The sequence below is a fragment of the Anopheles marshallii genome, chromosome 2, assembly GCF_943734725.1.
Source record: "Anopheles marshallii chromosome 2, idAnoMarsDA_429_01, whole genome shotgun sequence".
NCBI classification, from domain to species: Eukaryota; Metazoa; Arthropoda; class Insecta; order Diptera; family Culicidae; genus Anopheles; species Anopheles marshallii.
This window is the reverse complement of record NC_071326.1, coordinates 80,876,920-80,901,728: the sequence shown is the minus strand read 5'-3', so window position 1 is coordinate 80,901,728 and position 24,809 is coordinate 80,876,920. Positions and strand designations below refer to the sequence as shown.

Genomic DNA, 24,809 nt, shown 5'->3' with positions numbered 1-24,809 from the left:
GTTAGTGCTGACTATGGAAGAACGGTCCGAATGGGATTTTGGTATTAGCCCACCAACCTTCCAACTGTTATGGAACTGGTATGGAAATCCAAAATCAGCCCTGCCTATTAGTTATTTAATTAATTATCCCGCTATGTGTACAGAATAACCTCATGGATAATTCTAATCCATGGTCTACTAAACGAAACCGCTCGACAATTCTGCCATTGGCGTACTGGAACGTCGCGTCCATTTTTAGCAAGAAGAGAAGAGCACCGTACAGTGGTTCTAGATATAAAAGTCTGTACGACCGATAATGGTTGTCGTGTAGCCGGGAGTTGTGGCAAGTTCGTGCCTAATGGGATATTCTCGATGGATATATTTGACACCATCACTTTCCTACGCTAATAATAATCGTTTGTGGTGAACAATGCGTTGAGAAATTCGCAAGTATATCATAATTTAATTACACTACTTCTGTTAAGTCTAGAGATCTAGTATCTTCTTTCTGCATAACTAGAGCTTTGATTTGAAACGTAACAGAATAGAATCCGCACAATCCGGTTCGGTGTACACGAGGGGGCCAATCGGTTAAGATGTTTCTGCTTCTTTTTATCGGCAAGAACAACTTCAAGAGGTCAATTTCTGGCTTTCTGTGACTTTATTTACCCGTAGCTGGATAGTCAGTCCTGCGTACGAGGGATTGGTCCGGGTGGGGTTTTGGACCAGTCCTGTCGTGTGAAGACCGGAGCCGCTACCATCATGCCATCGGGCCGTCCCAGTTGAGATGTTTAGAACTCCCCAACTCTGGAGTCGCGTGTTATCGAGTCGTGCATAGCCAATTTCAACTGTCCATGTCCCGAAGGATCAGATATAGACAAATCGGACACAGCATTTCGTTCGACCGGTAAAGCTGGTAACACGCAAAAAGGATGAATCGTAATCATCCGAGACTGTCTAATCCAACAAGCCGCTGCTAGGACACGTTTGTCACCATTAATTCCGGTCAGGTTGGCCTTTTCCCCGGAATTACTTAAAAAGGAGTATGAATTCGCTACGTGCAGGAAGCGTCTACGTGGATTGATAGTTCAGCCTAACACATCTGGTCTAGCTGAAGCAATTAAGAGAATTCTAGGAAAACACAAACTTTCTAAGCAACAAAAAGCTAAATATAACGAATGTATGGTTTAGTGCTCGCTTTGTTTGGATATCACTGTTTCGGAGTATTATTTACCTTTGCGATTTGTTGTCGCGACAACCCTCCGGCAGACAGTTGACCGGCACTGTCCCTGGAATCTTCTGTTTCGAAAAGCGTGCGTACCGTCGATGAGCCTGTTTTATGCACTCTATCTCCTACAGTGGATCTTGTATGTCCTGTTGAATCGATACCGCACGCAGCACTGTGTTGGTTGCTACAAAATCTCACTTGTTGTGGAAGCTCCAATAAATAATAATGATGTTGTTGTGAGCGTTGTGCTTTTTGTTTCGTTTGTCCGCCCTAATGATGCATCAACGCATTTCTGGACCTATCTGTCGGTTGCGACATTTAAAGCGTCACGTCACTGGAAGTAACCGGAAGCCGTAAACTTTGCACCAAACCACTTTCACACACAACCACACGGATCGGCGGCCGTGTGTTGCACCGAAGCCTCGAAATATTCTGCCGAAAACTCCTGCAGACAATCCGTCCCCCTTCCGGTTTGCGTCTTACACCAAGCGGTTCCCCTCCCCTGCACGGGAACGACCACACTCGGTGGTGTATCCTGTCTTGCTCTCACGCCGCCGGAACCAGCGCTAGAATATCGATTAGCTCTACCACTTGACGGGGAAACTTGTCCCAAGTACCACACCAAAAAAAAAAGCTCCAGGACGGCTCATATGGCACGGTGCCAAAAGAGTAGATTTACCAGTAAGGAAGAACGCCAGACACGCATCCGGTGGATATTTGTAGCTCGTGAGCTTGGGATGAAAAACTGAGCACTGATATGTTCACCAAAGGTTTTTTTTTCTTTTTGGGAAGATTTTTCCTCATTGAAACAGGGCCTGAGTGGTCTTCGCAGCACACATTTTACGCGTCTCCCTTGCGCGGAACGGTGACACCATACATCAACTGAATCAGATGTCGCAGTCCGCAGAGGGGTTAGTAACACCAGCAGCGGCAGGTCACGCTTTCTATCACAGATTATCCATCGGGATGTAATGTTCAACACACGGGCAGCACCTTTGATGTTGGGCCCAACGCCGCGTTGACGCCCTTGGGGAGGGTTTTGCGCTTTAACAGCGTCCTGGCAATGGTCCGATGGCAACGTTACGCCTTTTGCTAATGTTTATCCCGTTAGCTGGGCTTTCTTTACTTTCTCCCACCCACTAAACATACGGTCGACATTTGCCTTAAAACCCCATTTTCGGCAAAGCCACACACACACACACACACAGGGGCACACGTGCGCAGTTAAATTTTCCCTATTTGCTCGTTCTAGTGCCGCAGGGTAAAAGCCTTGCTCAATGCGACATTTCGCCAACAACTAACGTCGGGTGGAAAAAAAGGTGTCACCGTGTTGTGTCCTTACCGTGCGGAACCGAACCGAGTGACTGATGGAATTTTTCCAACCCGGCGTTATCGCCCCACACACTGGACGGGAAAAGTCCCTTTCCAGCCGTGTGTTTTTTTTTTTACTGCATACAGGCAAGAGCCTGATGTTGCGACCCAGGGAACAATGTTTACCCCTACAACCGATCAGACTCCACAAAAGGAATCATTCCATCCCATTCGTACATTTGCACTGCCTTTCTGCTCTTCCGAGACTTGGGTTGTTGTGAATATCCACGCCCGGCGTCGAAGAGAAGTGCGCGTGATTAACCTAGGACATTCATTTGACCTTTATTCAAATGACCAAAAATACACCCCTGCTTCTACAACCACCTCCCCGGGTAGGTCATGCACTCTTTATGGGAGTGTGCACTTCCATGCGTCAAAGTAGTGTAAATATTCGATTACAGCTGCCGTAAATGATTAAATTGTGTGAAACCATTTTAACGGATAAAACGCGGAAATATATGCGTTTCAACGGCTAAAAGTGGAAACTCCCGTACAGAATGTATGACCTACCCGGGCAGGTGGTTGTAGAAGTAAGGGGAATTTAAAAAGCATATATTAAAACATTGCAAAAATATGGGTTTTCGCTTACATCATGAAAAACATTCTGTTTATCTGTACATTCCTCAAGTTTCGAGTAAGTTATTAGCTCCATTATATCAAATATTATTTAAAATCAAAAGTGCAAACCTTAGCCGAGAACTAATGAGAACTAGCACGGCCTTTCCTTTCACGCCCTCTCTATGGGCCGAACAATCCTGCTATTCGGTTCAAAATGGGCCAATCTTTCGCTTCGTGCCCACTTGGGCATTGCTCCCTGGGTTTCGCTTTCGCAATGTTCGGGCAATCGGGCTGTGTTCGGGATTTGCTCGGCGCACCGGAAAATGTTTTCCACAGGAGGCTCATCATTTCCATCCGTCCAAATCGTGTTTATGGTACGCGCTGCTTGCAGCAACTTGGCTTCATCAATAATGTATTATATTTGGGTTCTCATTAGTGCAATATCTACCCCCCTAGGCATCATTTAATCTTTCCAATTATTTTATTTTCGCCTAGAATAACTTAATGTAATCACACATACACAGTGCCTACACTAGGGCTAAAATATTTTATCTAAACACAAAACCGGAATTAAAAACAAATTAAAAAAAAAAAACTTATTCACCGTACCGTTGGTGTGAATATTATGTTGAATGGTACAAGGGTGAGGCGAGCACGATAATGAGCTGCAAAGCATGCGATGAATCTCTCTGTCTGCAGATGATCCCGTTTTGTGTCTGGTGCATATTTGCCCGTACGATCCAGCTGGAAGCTAACAAGAACACGAACCCGCCGCGGGTACTCGATTGCCATGTAGATCAACGCCGCCATCACCGTAATCGTTTCGTTCCCATAGCCCGTCGGTTTCCATAATCTGTTGGCAAGCGTGGGATTTATTACATCGCCCAAACTATACAGCTTGATTAGCAACGGACTTACCTTACGCACTACTTCCTCAAATGCATCCTTTACACCTTCGCTCGTTTTGGCCGACGTTTCGATGAACATCATGCGGTGCTTTTTAGCAAACCGAAACCCTTCGTCCCTGGTTATCGCCCGGTTCGGCTGATCGATCTTGTTGCCCACAATCATTTTGGCCATGTTGTTGCGCGTGCCGTAAATTTCCAGCTCGTTTAACCACGATTCTAGCTTCTGGAATGTGTCTTTCTTCGTGACGTCATACACCAGGATCGCTCCCTGGGCATCCCTATAGTAGCTAGGCGTAAGCGTACGAAACCGTTCCTGCCCGGCCGTGTCCCATATAGCGAGCTTCACCTTCACACCGTCGATATCGAGCATTTTCGTTTTAAAGTCCACGCCGATCGTAAGCGCTTGATCGCTGTCGAAATCGTTCTCTGTGAATCGAAGCATCAGACTGTGGAAAGATCAAGGGTAGACAAAACACACGTTAATGCGCCATTCGTGTTTTTTGTATGTTTTTGATGACATTCGCATGATGTCATGATTAAATGTTGCACCGCGTTGGAAGCGTCTGTAAAGCTTCGGAACCCTGTAGAACGGAACACCCTTACCTAGATTTTCCTACTCCACTTTCGCCTATTATTAATATCTTGAACGTCGCTAGAATACGGTCCTGATCCATTGTTGATGTTTTCACGTACTGTTATGCTTGATTTCTATATTATCCCACGGACACCCAGCTTTGCAGCTTTCCTTCGCCAATAAAACACTATTCGGTGGAATTGTGAAACCGAATGTTTTCACGAAGCAATAACGAAATGCGATGAAGCAATTCTCTTTATTGGTTCCGTGTTTTTCCTTCTGCCTTTTTTTTAAGATTTAATCTGACACATACAAAAATAACAAATGATTCACGGATGTTTTTGACAGCATCTTTACGCACAGTGGGTTATCCCACGGTCATGTGAAATGGGGGAAAGAGGATATTTTTTAACTACTCCATTTTCACGTGGCAGGTTATATTCTCCTATGTTGGTTAAGTTCTTCTCTTTGTCTTTAGATCGTGATCTTTATTTCATTCATGAAGATTGCATTTTTTTTAAACAAGTTTTCCATTCCTGTCTTTCAAGCAGAATTTGTCTGATTTTTAAGCCGATATTAAACGCATCCTAAAACTACGAACGCAGCCTATTTGTGCAGTTGTCAGTTGTGTTGATACTGAAATTCAAATAAAGGCGTGTCCAGTATAGACTGGCGGCTATATGGCCATAGTTGCCGGGCTTCGTACTGAGCGGTTTTGTGTACGCACATTCACGAAGTAACGTAGGAATTCCTTTTTCATCAAAAGTGCAGAACTTGCAGTTGAATGTTTTACGTGAATCGACACGACTTTGTTGACCGGTGTCTGTCATGCCCCAACCATTACTCCCTGCAACAAGTTTGCTTGCCGATTGTCACCACTGTAAGGTATCTAGTTGTACGGCACGGAAGATGGGACTCAATATTAAACAATACAACTTGAAATCTCGCGTTCCTTGTTTGCTCAGAAGAGGAGAGTTTCAATTCATGGCTTAACGCCCATTAGTGTTCAACAATTAGGTAGTATATAAGTTGGGTAACAAGGCTTAAGAGGTTTGGAAATCGATGACACTCAAAATCTCCTTTTGTCAATGTATGATGATTTATTTTAGCATCGTAGTCGATAACAGTTTACTTTTTTTAACGACGTCTACCATGATCTTCCGGGGAAAAATATATATCAGGTTCCCCGTTTGCTAACTTTAAGTTTGCGTTGTTGAAAAATAATGCTTATTACTATTCTTCAGTACAGTTTTTTTTTTTTTCTAACGTTAAACTCTCTGGTGCTTGCACCAATAGCCGAGCATTTCACTACGCGTAATCAATGCATCTAGTTTTTGTTGCCTCTGGCTAGTTGCCTCTGGCGTAGTTTATCTCACTGTTAATGCGCACCATTCCGTGCGATAAACATTTACGTGGTACACATAATTTAGTTAGGTTTTCTCATAATTCGCGTACTTGCTCTTGTGCAGCTCCGAACGGTCAGACTTATTCTTTTGTTTTAAGAATTGTATAACCTTTTTGTAGAAATCTCCTTCTCTTTGATTCTTTTAATTTTAACAGTAAAAAAATGGACGTATCGTAAAAAATGGACCTATTTCAGATTCGTTGCATTTGCTGATTCAGATTCGTTGTATGCACCACATGTTCTTGTATTGTACCTTTTCACTAGATATTGTTTTGTTCTTTGTTCCTGTTCTGTATTACGAATTCATGTCGGAATGTTTGAACATCGTTTTCTTATTTTCACATTAGTTGTTGTTAGCTTTTGTAAACTGTTCATATTCTAGACTTTTGTGTTTTGTTAATCCATCAGCCTTTTTGTTCCAAGTATCGAAGTGGGAAGCATTCTGATCTCTGCACCCAATTTAGCACATTTGTTGTTTGTGATTTTCCTTTTTTTGAAACTGGCGCGTTGTATATGATTGTTTTTGATCTACTCTGTAAATTATGTGACATGCCGCTTGGCTGCTGGTGTATATGATTGAACTTCTTCATATTAATTATTGCAGGCATTTCTAGCCTGATAGTGGCATTCTGGCTGTAATTTCCCTTCATGTATGAGCTGGGTTCTATAGAGTATTGGTTCTAGGCCTGTCGTTTCTGGTTTTCTTTGACTTTATTTACCCGTAGCTGGATAGTCAGTCCTGCGTCCGGGTGAGATTTTTTACCGATTGAACTTTTAGATATTACGGTTTGCAAACCCGGTTGCAAAGGCAACCAATACGGGTTGTTTATTTTTTGCGCTCAGATATTTTTTAAATGACCAGTTAATTACAGTTTCCCTTGTTACCAATCAAGAATGTTCACGTTCTAATGTACCTCAGATTCATATTTTAAAATATTTTATGTTATAATGTGTTAAAACACCCTGCGTTAGTGGCAGTAGAGTAGTATTAAACAAAATTAAGAAAAAAGAAACATTCTTCTTTAAATTACCGAAGGGAGAAACACGTTTCGATTTGATCGAACATTATTTACCATATCATGGGTAGCAAACAGTGCAAAAACCATAAAACCAGAACGACAACCGTGCTGTCCGCAGTGGTCTCTTTTTGTGATTGGTGTAAAAAATCGTACCGTAAAACTAGCAACAGCTGCTTTTTTTCGCAGGTGACGGAATGTTATGTACATTAACGGCAGCTGCGCTATTGATTCGCTTCCACGAAACGTTGGTTTCCATAATCTGTTGTCAAGCATAAGATGTTTTACGTTAGCGAATTAGCTTGATATATAGCTCGATTAGAAATGAACTTACCTTACGAGCTAATTGCTCAAATGCATCTTTTACGCCTTGGTTCGTTTTTGCCGATGTTTCGATGAACATCGAGTCGTGCTTTTTGGCAAACAGCTGCCCATCCTTCCTTCTGCGTATCCTTTCCTCTTGATCCTGCTGGTCCATCTCGTCGATCTTATTACCCACAATCATTTTAGCTACTTTGTCGTGTGGCGTACCGTGCAGTTCCAGCTCGTTTAACCACGATTCTAGCTTGTACAATGTTCCCCTGTCGGTGACGTCATACACCAGAATGGCTCCATGGCAACCCCTATAGTACGATGGGCCAACCGTACGAAACCTTTCGGTCCCGGCCGTATCCCATATAGCAAGATCCACCTTCTCACCGTCGATGACAAGAGATTTAGTTTTACAATCCAACCCTACCGTTGCTCTATATTGGCCGAAGTCGTCCCCAGTCGCGTAACGCATCATTAGACTGGATCCAAAGCAAGGGTAAAGAAAACATTACCTTAATGCGCCATTTATATGTTTAATCGTCATGAACATCATGGATCCCGTATTTGCAAAATAATTTGAATACTCTGAAGCAGTTCGGAATGTTCACCAGCACCGGTATCGGGCCCGAACATTCTGACGTGCCGGAGTCGACTCTTCATTTCATTAGGTTTTTGCAAGTGGTTCCTGAATCGCTTGTTCGCTATTACTTCGGCCATATTTGGTGTATAATTTTTGTTGCTTACCAAGTTTTTCCAACCCCACTTTCGCCTATCACTATTATCCTCATTTTCGGAATACCATTCGGAGCCATGATTGATGCTTCAACGAGCTTGGTTTCTCTTGGTTATGTTAGTTTAGTTTCAGCACTCGCCAAACTGCTGCCAGTTTCGCAGTTTCTTTTTACTTTCTGGGCACTGGTTGATAAGATTGCGAGATCGAATGTTTTGAGAACCAATAAGCAATTATCTTTATTGGTTCCTTGTTTGCCCTTCGACCTTTTTTATAAAAACACACATAAAAACGTGTAACAACAAATGATACAGGGATGTTTCTGACAGCAGCTTTATGCACAGCGGACTATTCCATGGTCGTCAGGTAAGGGGGAAATTTCGTATTATTCTCCAATGTTGGTTTAAATCATTCTCAGTTTAAGATTTTGGACTCTGTTTTATTCATTAAGTTTGTATTTTTTTTAACAAGTTTTCTCTTCCTGACTTACAAGCAGGGTTTTGTTGATTTGCACATTAGATAATAAAGGCTCAGCCCAAGCCTAAGAACGCAGCCTTTTTGTGCGGTTGTCAAAATTGATGTTTCAATTCAAATATATCGGCGCGATACCGATCGCGTGCCATTCCATTTATATCGTTATTTGGTTTTGTTAGGAAATCGTTTTGCAACTTTAAAGAATCTTTTGGATACAATAACGATGCGAATAACTGACATGCTCAGTAGTAGGGAGGATAAGAAAGGGTCATTTATTTCTAGCTCTCAAGCTAGTGGAATCACCGAGGGCTCTAAATAAGAGTGGCTTTGAGGCGGTCGCTTGATACCTCCTTCTTTCTTCCTCTCAGCATGATAAAATATGTGTACTACTCGAGGTGTACATGTACGAACCTATGCTCGGGAACGTTTATGCGGTCTTGTACTTTATAATATTGTTTGTTTGGCATGCCATGCACGAAAAGACAAAGTTTTTAGAAATTCTGAGTCACTATTTGTGCTCGTATTCGTGGATGTTGTGCATTTTCTTTATTATTGACTCCGGAAAGGAAATGGGTACAAATGATTGTTGCAGACGTGTCACACAATACATTTTCTGTGGAGAATTGGTCGGATCGCCTTCTCTTAGGAAAGTTTTAATTATAGTTCACATTTCGTTGGTTGCTTTCGAAAATGGAGCTGATAGCCTCAATTATGGAGGTAAACATTGAAGGCTGGTTGGTTACTGGTTGATTGGTTACTGGTATGGTGGCCCTCTGCTGGTCCACCAAATTATAGTTATAGTTATAGTTTATATTAACTGATTCAGGTGGCCACAATCCGTTAGTTTCCATAATCTGTAAGATGCAAGATGTATTGCATCAGCAAATGTATATAGCATGAGAAGCGAACGAACTTACCTTACGAACAAGAGCCTCAAAAGCGTCCTTTACACCTATGTTCGTTTTTGCCGAGGTTTCCATGTACATCATGCCGCGCTCATTGGCGAACTGCATGCCGTCATCTTTGCTAACCTCCCGAAACGGCTGATCAATCTTATTGGCCACAATAATTTTGACCATGTTTTTGTGCGTACCGTGCATTTCCAGCTGTCTTATCCACGATTCTAGCATGTTCAACGTCTCCCTGTCAGTGACGTCATACACCAGAATGGCACCACGGACGCCTGTGTAATACATTTGGCTAACCGAACGAAACTTTTCGATACAAGCCGTATCCAGTATCCCAAGATTTATCTGCTCACCCTTCATGTAGAGGGGTTTCTTTTCATACTCAAAATCGATCGTTTTCCTATAGTTGCGGAAGTTCGCTCCTATGTAACGCATCATCAGACTGCGATCAAGATCAAGAGTAAACGAAACATACGTTAGGTTATTTTTAATGGTCATAATTCATGATCAACTGAGAAACCACGACTCGAAGTTCCGAGGTGGAACAACGGTTGGAACACTCTGAAGCAGTCCGGAATATTCTTTAGCGCCGAAGTCTAGTCTAGAATATTTTAAAGCGGCGCCGGCTTCGGAATTGCTTTACTTTTTCTACGCGTTTCGCGGTCCGTTATAATATCTCCGCTCGAATATCGTTATAATATCCCGCTAGGTCCGCTCGAAATATCTGCTTTTCTTACTTACCTCGTTTTTCCTACTTCACTTTCGCCTACTACCATTATTCTCATTGTGTGTGTATGAGTCTGGCCCATTGTAGAGGTTATAACGTGTCGCTAACTTGGTTTCAATATTCTTTAAGCCACTTAATTATGGGTAATGCCGAATCAAGCATTTGCGTGTTATGTCTTCAAACTGTAGAACGTAATAAATTCAATGCAATGTGCATTTTGCCAGATTCTTGTTTCATTTGCCAGCGTATTTACGCACTGTGGGCCGTCCTGTGGCCATCTGGAATGGGGCATGTAAACATGCACTGTGCAATAGGAAATTTTTAATTTTCTGACTCTTCGCAAACACCGATTTGTTTACGGCATCTCAAAGGAAACGGAATACGTATAAAAAAGAGGTTTACAAGCATTACATTGATTTTTACGTAAAATCACAATTACCACCATTATTACCGGTATTGGGAATACGCAAAATACCACCTAGTGCACACAGGGTTCGTGGTAAATTCTAGAAAACATTTCTAGAAACTGACAGGCCGTAGCTGTCAAGCGCACGAGGAGGATTGAAGAAAAATTTTCCAAACAATTGCATCATAACTTTTTCCAGTCGAACCGTGCGTGGTCCATTGTGTCCATTGTGTGTTAACTCGCTCGAAAATGTTGAAGGCAGCCAGATATCTCTCCCGTACGCTGGTGGAAAACCGCGGACTGCTGTCTAATGTAAGTAGAATTGTGGGGAGTTGTCGTTTTGCGGTGTTGAAGAATTGTTTCGCACCGGTTTGGTTTGTCTGTCCCGGTGCCCCCGGTTACGATCCGGAACAATCTTTGCTGATATCGAATTGTGAGGTTAGAAGCATGGGAGGCTTGTGTAACAGCTGAACATGGTAATGTAATGCAAATGATGGGTGTGCATTTTGACATGCATGATAAAAGACTTGAATTGCACGAATTTCAACCACCGCGTTGTTTCTATGAAGCATAAAGCCATTTCTCAACTTTATGTAATTAACCTAAACTTTACGCATTTCATTCGTTTCAGAGAGAAGCTCTGTCTAATAATGTGCTGGCCCGTTTTAAGTAAGTATGATGAAATATGCGGCATGACAGTGCTGTAATGTAGTGCACATAAAGACCGGTTGTGAAATATTAATAATTGTGGAATAAGGAAATAATATTCCAAAGGCAGTGTAGGGATGCAGGCAGATTTAGAACAGCGAGTGAAATTGAAAGTTAACACACGTGAGTTGTTATCGGTATGCGGTAGTTTGTAAGTGCGTCACTACTGTGGCCTTAACAAGGTAGTTTTGCGTCGCGTTGCTAGGATTGTGTTATGTACTGCGTAGAATATTCCAGAGTGTAACATCCTGGCAACTAGGATGGATTTTTTCTGTTATGAAAACTGGGTTAGCACCGTTGCTGTCATAGTTCGGAATCAATCTGCTGCTTATCGTTTGCAATCTAGTGCCTAATAGATTTTTTTTTTACCTTCTTTCCTTCGATATGTTTCCAGATCCGACCAGGTTAAGGGTGCCGTCATTGGTATCGATCTGGGCACCACAAACTCCTGCGTCGCGGTGATGGAGGGCAAAAATGCCAAGGTCATCGAGAATGCCGAGGGTGCCCGTACCACACCGTCACATGTTGCATTCACGAAGGAGGGCGAACGATTGGTGGGCATGCCGGCAAAGCGTCAGGCAGTGACCAACTCCGCCAACACATTCTACGCCACAAAGCGTCTGATCGGGCGCCGGTTTGATGATGCGGAAATCAAGAAAGATTTGGCCAACCTGTCCTACAAGGTGGTGAAAGCGTCGAACGGTGATGCTTGGGTGCAGGGAAGCGATGGTAAAATGTACTCACCCAGCCAGATCGGTGCGTTCGTGCTAATGAAAATGAGGGAAACGGCTGAAGCGTACCTGAACACACCGGTTAAGAATGCGGTCGTTACCGTGCCAGCGTACTTTAACGATTCCCAGCGTCAGGCTACGAAGGATGCGGGCCAAATTGCCGGACTTAATGTGTTGCGCGTGATTAACGAACCAACGGCAGCGGCCCTGGCGTACGGTATGGACAAGAGCGAGGATAAGATCATTGCGGTGTACGATCTCGGTGGTGGTACGTTCGATATTTCCATTCTTGAGATTCAGAAGGGTGTGTTCGAGGTAAAGTCCACCAACGGTGATACACTGCTCGGTGGTGAGGATTTCGATAATCACATCCTGAACTATCTGGCGCAAGAGTTTAAGAAAGATCAGGGCATCGACATTAAGAAGGATGCGATGGCAATGCAGCGGTTGAAGGAGGCGGCCGAAAAAGCCAAATGTGAACTGTCGTCTTCGGTGCAGACGGACATTAATCTACCCTACCTGACGATGGATGCTTCTGGACCGAAACATTTGAACCTGAAGCTGACGCGTGCGAAGCTGGAAACGTTGGTCGGTGATCTTATCAAGCGCACGATTGCTCCCTGCCAGAAGGCGATGTCGGATGCGGAAGTGAAAAAGTCGGACATCGGCGAGGTGCTACTGGTCGGTGGTATGACCCGTATGCCGAAGGTGCAATCATTGGTACAGGAAGTGTTTGGCCGTCAGCCATCGCGTGCAGTGAACCCGGATGAAGCCGTTGCCGTTGGTGCCGCTGTACAGGGTGGCGTACTGGCCGGTGATGTGACCGATGTGCTGCTGCTTGACGTTACGCCTTTGTCGCTCGGTATCGAAACGCTCGGTGGAGTATTTACGCGCCTTATCACCCGCAACACAACCATTCCGACGAAGAAATCGCAGGTCTTCTCTACCGCCGCCGACGGTCAGACGCAGGTCGAGATCAAGGTGCACCAGGGTGAGCGTGAGATGGCTTCGGACAACAAGATGCTGGGATCGTTTACACTCGTTGGCATCCCTCCGGCACCGCGTGGCGTCCCACAGATTGAGGTCGTGTTCGATATCGATGCGAACGGCATTGTGCATGTGTCGGCACGTGATAAGGGAACGGGCAAGGAACAACAAAGTAAGTGTGCAGCGCATTACTCACTCTTTTGATGTTTAATCGATCGATTTGTTTCGACTAATTCGAATGCATTTGTTTGCTTGTAGTTGTCATTCAATCTTCCGGTGGTTTGAGCAAGGACGAAATCGAAAACATGATCAAGAACGCGGAACAGTACGCACAGGCCGACAAACAGAAGAAGGACCGTATCGAAGCTGTGAACCAGGCGGAAGGAATCGTGCACGATACGGAAACGAAGATGGAAGAATTCAAAGATCAACTGCCAAAGGAAGAGGTAAGCTGATGCTCTCAATGTTGTACAGGGTGTACCACACTACATTTGTTTCGTTTTTGGTTCAAATAACCTAATAATCCATGATAGGCAGTGGAAAGGATTCCTTTTTTTATATTGAAAAGGTTTTTAAAAAAATTGATTTAGTGTAGGGATGTGCGCTCTTGAACGTTTCGTAATTCAACCCTAAATCTGATATCCTTATGTTAATTCACCCTGTAGTACACTGCAACTGCTCCGTTACTAATGGACTTTGTTTTTCTCTGTACACAGTGCGATAAGCTCCGGGAAGAAATTGCAAAGGTGCGGGAAATCTTGGCAAACAAGGAAGAAGCCGATCCGGAAGAAGTTCGCAAAACGACCAGTGCCCTGCAGCAGTCATCTTTGAAGCTGTTCGAAATGGCATACAAAAAGGTAAATTGCGCACGTTACCGAATCGTAAGAATGTATGTGCATTGTTTAACTGTGATTATTTATAACAATTTTAACCACAAAACAGATGGCATCGGAACGTGAGAGCAGTGGAAGCAGTAGCAGTAGTGGAAGCAGCAGCAGCAGCGGTTCAGAGGAAGCCGAAAAGAAGGAGAACAAAAATTAAATTAGCAAAACTCTACCTACCGTAACAAAGAAAAAAGACTCATATTTGCAACAACCACATTAATTAGACACAAAAATCGCATAGGTAGTCCAGTGGTCATCACAACAAGCGGGAGAATTCGTTACAGCAGCTAATAAACCTGAACAGAATAAACCGTCTGTGGAAGGCTATTAGTCTACATCCGTTAATTGGCGTTTGAAGCTTGGCTTCGTCGTTGCTGTCTCCCGGTGGTAGAACGATCTTCCATGATCTTCCTCAAGACCCAGTGAACTGTGTGCAGCAGCTTATCAACGTTATGGTTTGGTTGGCAACGGTCGTCGTCGAGTACTATACACACACTATCAATTCGCAAATAACAGTGACATGTGTTTGTGTGTGTGTGTATCATGTAAAATGCGTAGTTGTTATCTGTAGTCTTAATCGTACACCTTCCTTTCCACACCCCGGGGGCAACAATCCTTTTTATCCCGTCAGTGTCGACCGATTTGGCTTACATTTAATGCAAGTTGCACAAAACAAAAACGGAATCAATGCACATGGGATGAATTGCAATATACAGAGGGTGTAGTGCATTTTATTTGAAAGCATTAAAAGGTTTATGGTGAATGATTTCTCCTACTATTACTATTATAAACAAAATCATCCTCCCTGTTCGACAGGCTGAAGCATTACAACGTTTTTTTTCTGTGGCATTCGATATGGGCACGCTAAATGGTGCCGTTTTAGAGTAGTGCTGGAAATAGAAATGTCTGCGGAAGTATGTATTACATTTTCGACTAATTTCTGTTCTCCGTTCCTCGATCCGAGGTGCAGAATGTGTAGGGTAAATATAGGGAAACGAATGAAGTGGAGATATAGCCAGTGTTTTTTTTTTTTTATTCTTTCTTAGTTGCAAAATAAAACGATAACAAACGAAACACAATGTTGCCCGGCTGCATGCTCACTTAGTGTTAGTTTAGTGGTTTGAGAACATAAGATCTATAAGGCAAATGTAGTCTGCTATTAGTGTTCAAGTGTTTAAAGGAGCTCTTTTTGTTATCTTAGTCACTTGGTTGTTATCTTTCGAACCGTTAGAATGGATTTAACTTACAAGCAATACAACTGTTTAACGGGATGCATTCCCTTAAAAAGCTCACGACCATTCTTATCCATTGCACAGCACCCTCCGACGGACGTTTTTTTTTTTCATTTTCGTTCAACCAAGCCTCCCTCCGTCTGGGTGGTCTTTCGGTATCTTTTTAAAGACGTGGCCATCCCAATTGGGTCCCCATTGCAGCGCGTTCCTGCACACAATCGAAATTGGGATTGAAAAGTATTTCAGTATACAGCTCTTTCTTTCAAAACTGTAGAACACATCCAAGTTTTCTCGTTGTGAACTGAATTTAAGGGGATTAGTACATACTGCAATGTGTGCACAAGGTATAATGCTTGTATTGTTTTAAAATTAATTAAAATGCTTAAATTATGCACATGGTTTTTTGTCATCATACGAAACCATTTTTTCTTTATTTTAAAAAGTGACTCTTACAGCGCAAGCTTTTATTTCTGTGTTTGCTATGTCTTGAAAATATGTTTTCAACTCTAAAAATTGACATGAAATTAAGAAAACTGATTTCCCTTAAGAAATGCACAATCTTTCTATTCGTTTGTTTGTTTTTTAAATTGTTTATTATCAACATAAACGAAAAAAGTCTCACTTACATTACACATTGCCTCCCCCCTTGCAGCTCAGCTGCATTCAATTAACAACACTTACTAGGTAAGTGGTTAAAACGTTTCAAAAACCTCGTAATAAAAGTATCAGTTTAATGGGGTTTGTTAACAACCACTAAAAGACCATTCCTGCCCCTATAATGGCTTATTAGATCCGGTTTAGTCCTCGTAGCTTGAGCATTGAATCCTTGCTTGCTTTAAACTTCATTTACAAGGCTGTTCTGCAGTCAATTACTTCGACAGATCGTACTAATGAAATCTTGAACATTCCCTTTCAGTTCTTATCAGCAGATCCCTTTATCAACGCTTGGCGGCGTATTATTTAGCGCTAACTTTCACTCGGCTGTACGCATTGCCGACCACACCCCGCAAGTTCCAGATGTTGGCAAACGATTCCGGCTGCGTGTTGTAATTGCTATCGACCGCTTTCGACACGATTTCGATCGGTCCTTTTTGACCCGGTTTAATCGGTACCTTTGCCGACCACAGCGACCACGACCAGTGGCGGCCCGGACCCGTACCCTGTTCACTTTCGTCCAGCTTTGCCACGATCCACGTTTTACCACCGTCCGCGGTAACATCGACACGCACGATCTCGGAACCACCGCCGGACCATGCGTACCCTTTCACCGTCACGTACCCATCCTCAACCGGCACCGTTTCGCCACTTGCTGGCGCACAAATGGCGGACGTAACGGGCATGTTCTGAATAGCCGGTGCACTCTTAAAATCCACCGTATCCCAATCGGTGCTGGGACTGAACGATTTGTAATCGTTTTGCTGCCAATGGGAGGAACTTTCGTTCCGGGACACAACGATCTTTCCCAACCATTTCACATTCCTCGAACCCACTACGCCCGGTACGATCACACGCACCGGGTAGCCGTGGTCCCGATTCAACGGTTGTCCGTTCATTTCGTACGCCAAAATCACGTCACCCCGTGGGTCCATTGCTTTCGCCAACGGGATGGACGCACCGTACGGTGTGCTGGTCGGATCGGTATCGAGTCCTTCGAACTGTACGTGCCCTGTTTCATCACCCGGCCGCACACCCATGTCGCGCAAAACGTCACACAGCCGGGCACCGGTCCACTCGGCATTTCCCACGGCCGATGCTCCCCACGGCAGTCCCTTGATGGGTTTAACGTCCATCATCTCACTACGTCGATTGCCACCGCACATGATCGTGGCCGTGACGGTGTGCTTCGGGTATTTGAGCAGATCGGCAAACCGGAACGTTTTGCTCTTGCCCGTCTTTTCATTCTCCAGCTCGAGCTCGTACGCTTTTATGTCCACTTCCGGCACGGGCAGGTGATTCCGTACGTAGAAAAAATCACTAAAACGAAAGTGGTTGTTAACTTGAGTGATAATTAGGTGGTCCCAGCCCGGTGGTAAAGCTCACTTACTTCGGCGTCAGGAAACTGTCCACAAGAACCGATGCCGGTGGTTCCGCATTGAACGGTTTCAGTGTGGCCGGTTTCAGAATGGGATGACGCTTCGGTTCTGCTGACCATGGATCGTGCAGATCTCTCGTGCCCACCACATCATCCGGTCGCAAATTGCCTATGCGGAACGTTTCCAACAGCGTGAGCACCTCTCTGGTGTTGTGCTGCTGAAAGATGTGCCAAAACGGATCGATCGCACCACCGGCCGCAAGCATCACCTTATCGCTGCCCGGGTGTTTCGGGACGAAGGACGTTATATCGTACACACCGACACCGTACGTAACCCAAATACCGGCGGACGGTGCATTGTGCTTCACGATCTCATCCATCGTGTACTCTGGCAGATCTTTCCGCACCGTATCGTGTGCCTTGCGTATCGTGTCGAGTGAATCTTCCTTTGCGTAGACATGTTGTGTATCTTTCTCTGGAGGAGTAAATAGTAGTGTTTAGTTTTAATATTGAGAAGTATGCCACGCGACCCCCGCGATGAGAAGGCGAAAGGGAAAGCGGTGACAGCACGTTCACAGCAAAGAATGGCAGGCTCAACGTACTTATCTTATCGCTTATCAAATATGTCAACAATGATCCACCCAAGATGACGGCTGTCGCCGATAACGATGACATGCTATCGGTTGGCCCATCACCGCCTGATTGATGCTGCCGGCGGTGTAGTAATGCTTTTTGCATCCATGTTTGCCCATTCGGGTCATTGGTAGCGTTCCCATCAACAAAAGAAATCACTCTACAAGCGGAAGATTGTAGTAAAGGTTTCCTAAAAAAGAACAGAAAAGTAATAAACACGTTGAGGGGTTCCTCTTTTTCGTTAAACTTCTTTCCACTAACCTGTTTGTTTGGGTAAGAATTCGCCTGGCAAACATTCTGCACTCTTCGGTTCGGTTGCTGGGTCAAAAACCGGTTTATGCGAAGTTGCTGTATCATCCGATTTGGGGACTAATGCGGTGTAAACAGAACCGGTCCTCCGGTCCGGCCGTGTACGCAAGTACTGAGGTGTTTGGGCAAGTTCGCACTACAAATCAACCACGCAATATCGTTTATGTTTTCACCTTGCACGTTGAAGAACACTGCTGATAAGAGATAAAGTGGTCTTGTACAATCTACCTGACACTACACTTGATGTTGTGTGTAGGGGTGGGCACGGGACCGGGTGGTCAAAGTTCCGCATTAACACCTTAATCCGCTTGCTGCGGTGAAGATTATGCTGCGCTACACGAAACTCCTCTCGATCGAATATGTAATTCCGCACATAAAACCGCTTCTAAATAAGTAACTTCAATCTTATTGACTATAAACTGGTCCTTCTTTTGTGCTCAGTATTGGGAAGAACTGTACGCGCACGGTGCAGGATTGATAGCGATCGGCACGAAAACAACACCGCAAGTGACAGCGCTCGCAACCGACGTTATTTGTGTTACCAAAACAGCGGTATATAGCCATCTCTTTCTGCCGTGGTTGGGCTGCGGTGCAACACATTCGCGGTGTGTGGAAACTGCACGATTTGTGCAATGTTTTCATCGAGCAGTTCAATTGGCGCAATTTTACCACAAAAGGTGTGATGGCGTGTAGACTGTATTATTTCTGTGATTTTAATGTGCATATTTTTACTACAAAATACGATGAAGTATGAGGTTATTAAATGTTTCAAATATAACTTAATCTTTTCTAATCTAATTTTAAAGTTTTATCTTTTCTTGCATAGTTTTAACTCATTTTTATATAATTCTTCGTCGTCGATTTGTCTGTTTCGCATAGCTATATGAAAGTTAATGATTTTTTAAGAATTAGCAGCATTTTTAAACAATTTCCAATAACAATAGTAGTTTTACAGGATTTAAAGTGTTTTAAATGTGTATTTTTGATTTTTTCGAGTATCTGTATTTTCAGAACGCCTTGTGATTCTTGCAGTGCAATTATCATCCAATTTTCGATCTGAAAACTTTGTGTTTTTTTTTTAATAAATGAACCCATAAAATTAAAACAAAACAATAAAACATTTATCACAGTGAGAAATTGGGGTGCATGCAACGTAAAAGACCTTCGCATCGTTCGCAAATTGAGCTATAGCGCAATAATTTAGTTTGGCCATGAAACTAATTCGAAACAAACACATGCACGATTAAAACTTTATGTGTGTATCTGTGCTCACACATCCTATCTACAACCGAACGAACCGCTACGATCACATATGATCGCGAAACATGGAAACGCAGCATCATAGTGGTGCATTAAACATAATACATAAACACGTTTGCGGCTAGAAGCTTCGTAACGATCGCCACTCGACACACACTCGCGTTTTCTTCGCGTTCCGGCTGTTTACGCACGATGCTTGGGAGAAGATCCTCCCGGTGGAGCAGCATAGCCAAAAATTGGGGAGAGACCTTTGCCGAAGTGTGTCTTGTTGTCTGGTCTGGCAGTTTATTTTTACATCCGATCGCGACAGTCAAGCACGGTGACCGTTCTAGATCGCGGGCAACATCGCGTCCGCCGTCCCTGGTGGCAGTAAAAGTGACAATATTTTCGATAACTTATTAAACTACCTATTCCTATTGTGGTGCTGGTGATCAAGTACACACGTGCGGTAACACAATCGAACGATGGCGACCATCGAACAGCTAGGCTATAGTGCATTTTTTATCGCTTTGACCTGCATTTTTGCGATCGTCGCGCGTAGGCTAAACGAACGGCTGTCGAAAGATGGGCTGGTGAAGGATTTAATATTCGAAGCGATTGCAGCAGCGGAACTGTGCGGATGTTGCTTCGAGCTGATCATTGGTACGCGGCTGGGCATGGACCGTGTTTTGCTAGACGGCCTCTTCTAACGCGCTGATTGCTCAAATTTGTCCCCTGCTCTTTACAGTGGCGGACAATTTTGGCGTCGCAACGTATGCCGTCTTCCTGTTCACACTCACCATTTGGTGGGGCCGCAACTGGGGCTCGGCAACGGCCTGTCCCTACACCTATATGGAACAAATAGTCGAAGGTTAGTGTGATCCGTTACATAAGCGAAACGTGAGCGAATCACGATCGCTTCGATGGAAAGTGGAAACTTGTGGCGCATTAAAGCTGTCCGCGTGCTCTAGAATCGTCCGTGGAATGTACGAGGACAAGCAAAAAAAAAGTGTCCTGTTCCTTACATTTTTTAATTGCTTCAGTTGATCTTAGACGAAAAAAAAAACAACAACAACTTCAACCACTAACATACACTTGGGGAATTTATTTTTAACTGCTTTCACCATCAGCTGCTTGCAAGCGTATTGCTAAACCGTGCCGCCATAGTATTGCCAAGCGGAAATAAATGCTATTTTCTATGGGCGAAATGAAGAACCAAATTCCGTCATGTTTGCAAAGAGAACGTGACGAGATTAAAAAAAAAAATAAGTAGAAAAAAATCATAAAAAAGAAAAGAGAAAAAAAGTTAAATAACGAAAGGACCAAACAGAACAGGACAATTTAGTACAAGGAACAAAAGGATATTATTTTTTTAAATATAATATAAAAAGGTTTATGAAGTTGATACGCAAAGGCCGTTCTAACGAAAAAAAGTTAATATGGATGAAACTAAAAAAAAGAATAATCAAAATAAAAAGTAAATCTAGAGTATTACCCAGTAAAAAGACACGCAGAAAACGAAAAGGAAAAAAGAACATATAAAAGAAAAATCTCTTGTTCAAACAAAAAAAAAGGACAAAAATGTCTAACAAAATATGAAAGTATAAAAACGGAACGGAAGAATGTTAAAGTTCCTCAAAGTATTACAAATAACAAATACTTATGAAACTTACAACAAAATGAAACATAAAATAACGTAAAAATAGAGATCGGAGAATAGTGGAATGCTTTTACATAAGTAAAAACTCAAAGACATATATTACAGTTGAACAGAACAGTTGGATCGCAGTAAAAAAATGACAGTTAATTTTCATCTTTATCATGCATTTATGTATTGTAAGATTACTTTACTTACTATTTATTTTAATACATGTGAAAATGATTTTTTACTCGTTTAGGTACTGAAGCATTTGAATGTTATATCAAGATAGTTCAGTTTATTTTCATTATTAAAACCCTTCTGTGTTATTTGCTTACCAGGCGAAGTCGGCTTCAAGGAGGCTGCCCTCAAGATTTGGGCTCAGCTAATGGGCGGATGCTGCATATTCCGCTACGTGCAGCTGTACTGGTGGCTTGAGCTTGCGGAAACACACGAAGGCCGTGCCTTTGAAGACTGCAAAGCTGATCTTCAGGTGCGTTTGTAATGTGTGTGTAAGTGTGTGATTCTAACCCAATTGCGGCGCTACGCTTCTTCCAGGTGAACCTGTACCTCGGTGCGTTCATTGAAGGTTTCGCCACGCTCTGCTGCCGGCTGGCGTCGAAGGTGATCTCGGAAAAAGATGCCCGGTTTGGCGCGTTTATCGATTCGTTCATCGGTACCAGCCTAGTGGTTGCCGGTAAAGGGAAATCCTACCAGAATCGTCAAGCTACCGTCACGAAAGTAACGCCCAGCCATCTTTATATTTGCAGCGTTCAACTACTCGGGCGGATACTTCAACCCCGTGCTGGCCACCGCACTGAAGTGGGGCTGTGCCGGTAATTCGGCGCTCGAGCACATCATCGTGTACTGGATTGGGTCGTGCTTCGGTGCCGTCCTGTCGGTGCCACTGTTCAAAACGGCCACCTTCCGCAACATGTTCCTGGCGGAGAAGACCAAGAGCGAGTAGACGAGGCCAGGCAACTCCTCAACAAAAACTCCGACAAAAAAAAAACGAATAGCTCTCAAAGATCTAGTCAACGAATGGAGAGGCAACACAGGTGATTTGATTGTGGATTGCTTTATTCCTAACCGGTTCCGTGCCCTTTCCTACCCACTAAAGCGAGATCTATCTATATTGTGTTGTTGGATGCATTTCCGTCCCAGTCAGAAGAATCGAACAGCTTTACGATGTGATACAGTGACAAATTTGGAAGTTTAGCTATACCGGGCAAAATAAATATTCTTCCCATCACATCATCCCGCGTGGTCTAAAATCCATCCAATACGTTACCATCGTAGAACGGAAGATCAAACCATTGCCACATGTCGCTGCGGGATGCGTCCAGCACGTACCGCACGCAACGGCGAAGGAAAACTCTAGCGGAAAAAAGTAATTAGACGGAGTGTTTTGGAGCAAGAAGTGCCACTAAAGTGAACCCTACTTACTTGTTGGTGTGCTCCGCACAGTCCACTATTGGGTGCTGTTTCTTGTAGCACTGATCTCTGACGGTGAAGTAGAAGTTTCCGAGCTTGTTGGAGAAGGTCGTGTTAACGCTGCGTAGACAGTTCTGAAAGTCCCGATCACATTTACAGTGCAACCTGTGCGGAAATGAGTTGAGGAGGCTATTAGTGTTCCGCTCCTACACCAACACGTCCTCGTTGGCGTCCTCGTACCTCGTGAAGTAATCGTTATTCTTTAGCCCGTATTTAGTCTCACCGGCTGGAATATTATCGCAATGATCATGATCGCGACAGCACTTGTCAACTTCCGAGTTGGAGCCAAGATCATCGTAATCGCTCGCTGTATTACCCGGTCCACACCACTTAGTACCTTGTTTGTTTGCAAACCCACAAATGGAATGAGTGAATCAAAGATCTTGTCAACCCCAATAACACTCACCTGGTACGGTAAGATTGATTCGTTCCTGAGTTCGGTTGGATCTCGACTTTCCCTGCTCATCGTTGCGACTATCCAGCTCGTTATCGAAGTCAAACGTTTCCACATTTTTGTACAGCAACTTCGTACCAACAGTTTGCACGCCGATCGAAACCACACAAACCAAAGGAATGGCAAACAGCTTCATGTTTCCGGAGAGGTACAGGCGTGGATGTAACAAAGTAACGCCGTACAAAAGACACAAAGCAATTGGTGGAGTCGCGCGTGTATATATATATGGAGTTGTGGAAGGTTTTGTCATTCCAAGCGGTCGCATAGTTGCGATTGTTGTGCAGCCAATGATGACACCCTACCGTTTCCACCAGGAAAACCGCCATTCCAGCTATCAGTGCGGAACTGCAATCGGTCGGTAAGCGTTTGCTTTTGTGTGCGAAAAATAAAGTCAACCAACGCGGGCTCCCTGGGCGTTTTTGGGAAGGTTAGGTACGATAGTGCATAAGTGCAAACGATAACCTCCCGTAGCGCTGACCTATTGAGGGTATTACAGGGTGACTGTTGTACCGGGACTCTTCGTCTATTGTTGCGTTCTACCAAAAAAAAACCCGGAAAAAGGTAGTTTCTGTGACCAAAAAATGACGAAAAAGTTCAAGTTTGGTCGGAAAGGTCATGTTTTGGAAGGTGTTTTCGGAAGATTTGCCGAGTTCAAGTTGAATGGTACAAGCTTTGGAAGGTCAGTATGCGTTGGTAAGTACTAACAGTTCGTTATTCTCAACGACGCACTGTTTACGGTGTAATGCATAGCTGAGGGTAATAAAACATTTGAGAATGTACGTTAATGTGAGACGCCATTTGTATTGCCAACTTTTAACAAAGTGGTTGGCAAGATAAATAAATTAATAAGACATAGTTAATACTAAAGCATATAAAGTACTAGACACCAACGATAACATAAGTTTTAAACTAGCCAGGGATCGTGCTTAGTATACTAAACACAGAAATTCAATTACTGGTTCACTTAAGTAAGGGAGATCCGTCGCTATTCAGAGGCTTGCCTAACGTTAACTCTATATTGCCTCGCGGCTTCTAGGAGTCATAAGCCAGCCACAATTAATAAAAGCTACTACGAATCTAGCAGGCTGACTCTCAGTTCACAATATCAGTTGGAGCTCTTGAGGAATGGAGGAGCCACAATGAATAAAAGCTGCTAGGAATCTAGCAGGCTGAGTTGTTCACGATATCAGTTGAAGCTCTTGAAGAATGGAGGAGCCACAATGAATAAAAGCTATTTGGAATTTAGCAGGCTGAATCTCAGTTCACAATATCAGTTGGAGCTCTTGAGGAATGGAGGAGCCACAATGAATAAAAGCTGCTAGGAATCTAGCAGGCTGAGTTGTTCACGATATCAGTTGAAGCTCTTGAAGAATGGAGCAGCCACAATGAATAAAAACTACTAGGAATCTAGTAGGCAGAGATTGTACACGATATCAGTTGGAGCTCTTGAAGAATGGAGCAGCCACAATGAATAAAAACTACTAGGAATCTAGTAGGCAGAGATTGTACACGATATCAGTTGGAGCTCTTGAGGAATGGAGGAGCCACAATGAATAAAAGCTATTTGGAATTTAGCAGGCTGAATCTCAGTTCACAATATCAGTTGGATCTCTTGAGGAATGGAGGAGCCACAATGGATAAAAGCAGATGGATGTCTTGAGGAATGGAGGAGCTCCAATGAATAAAAACTAATAGGAATCTAGTAGGCAGAGATTGTGCACGGTATCAGTAGGAGCTCTTGAACAAAGTCTGTAATGGATACAGGTCGATGCATAGCCCAATTCTAGTTCACCATTTTGAGCTTGATTATGACATTTAGATGAAAAAGAGTTTACAATAACCAAGTAGCGATATACGCACAATACGTAGCA

General features: G+C 43.5%; 7 protein-coding genes across 7 annotated transcripts; 2 read left to right on the top strand and 5 right to left on the bottom strand.

The window, feature by feature from the left end:
- Nucleotides 1-3,887: 3,887 nt before the first annotated feature.
- Nucleotides 3,888-4,718, bottom strand: LOC128719066 (ras-related protein Rab-18-B-like). Its single transcript, XM_053812687.1, has 3 exons — nt 4,648-4,718; nt 4,055-4,490; nt 3,888-3,989 (listed from the first exon to the last, which is right to left on the bottom strand). The coding sequence occupies exons 1-3, from the start codon at nt 4,716-4,718 to the stop codon at nt 3,888-3,890; spliced, it is 609 nt and encodes a 202-aa protein (XP_053668662.1).
- A 2,484-nt stretch (nt 4,719-7,202) lies between these two features.
- Nucleotides 7,203-8,139, bottom strand: LOC128718674 (ras-related protein Rab-18-like). Its single transcript, XM_053812295.1, has 3 exons — nt 8,096-8,139; nt 7,374-7,830; nt 7,203-7,301 (listed from the first exon to the last, which is right to left on the bottom strand). Exons 1-3 carry the CDS (start codon nt 8,137-8,139, stop codon nt 7,203-7,205), a joined length of 600 nt encoding a protein of 199 aa, XP_053668270.1.
- Nucleotides 8,140-9,208: 1,069 nt separating this feature from the next.
- LOC128718673 (ras-related protein Rab-18A-like) lies at nt 9,209-10,239 on the bottom strand. Its single transcript, XM_053812293.1, has 3 exons — nt 10,205-10,239; nt 9,473-9,905; nt 9,209-9,409 (listed from the first exon to the last, which is right to left on the bottom strand). Exons 1-3 carry the CDS (start codon nt 10,237-10,239, stop codon nt 9,209-9,211), a joined length of 669 nt encoding a protein of 222 aa, XP_053668268.1.
- Nucleotides 10,240-10,845: 606 nt separating this feature from the next.
- LOC128719062 (heat shock 70 kDa protein cognate 5) lies at nt 10,846-14,063 on the top strand. Its single transcript, XM_053812683.1, has 6 exons — nt 10,846-10,908; nt 11,228-11,265; nt 11,699-13,194; nt 13,281-13,468; nt 13,739-13,879; nt 13,965-14,063. The coding sequence occupies exons 1-6, from the start codon at nt 10,846-10,848 to the stop codon at nt 14,061-14,063; spliced, it is 2,025 nt and encodes a 674-aa protein (XP_053668658.1).
- A 2,031-nt stretch (nt 14,064-16,094) lies between these two features.
- On the bottom strand, nt 16,095-18,099 carry LOC128708272 (sulfite oxidase, mitochondrial). Its single transcript, XM_053803232.1, has 4 exons — nt 18,065-18,099; nt 17,773-17,993; nt 17,183-17,645; nt 16,095-17,112 (listed from the first exon to the last, which is right to left on the bottom strand). Exons 1-4 carry the CDS (start codon nt 18,097-18,099, stop codon nt 16,095-16,097), a joined length of 1,737 nt encoding a protein of 578 aa, XP_053659207.1.
- A 1,737-nt stretch (nt 18,100-19,836) lies between these two features.
- LOC128710358 (aquaporin-11) lies at nt 19,837-21,957 on the top strand. Its single transcript, XM_053805411.1, has 5 exons — nt 19,837-20,014; nt 20,100-20,222; nt 21,332-21,483; nt 21,549-21,687; nt 21,761-21,957. Exons 1-5 carry the CDS (start codon nt 19,837-19,839, stop codon nt 21,955-21,957), a joined length of 789 nt encoding a protein of 262 aa, XP_053661386.1.
- A 301-nt stretch (nt 21,958-22,258) lies between these two features.
- Nucleotides 22,259-23,203, bottom strand: LOC128715345 (phospholipase A2-like). Its single transcript, XM_053810231.1, has 4 exons — nt 22,891-23,203; nt 22,665-22,821; nt 22,437-22,589; nt 22,259-22,367 (listed from the first exon to the last, which is right to left on the bottom strand). The coding sequence occupies exons 1-4, from the start codon at nt 23,201-23,203 to the stop codon at nt 22,259-22,261; spliced, it is 732 nt and encodes a 243-aa protein (XP_053666206.1).
- Nucleotides 23,204-24,809: the final 1,606 nt, after the last annotated feature.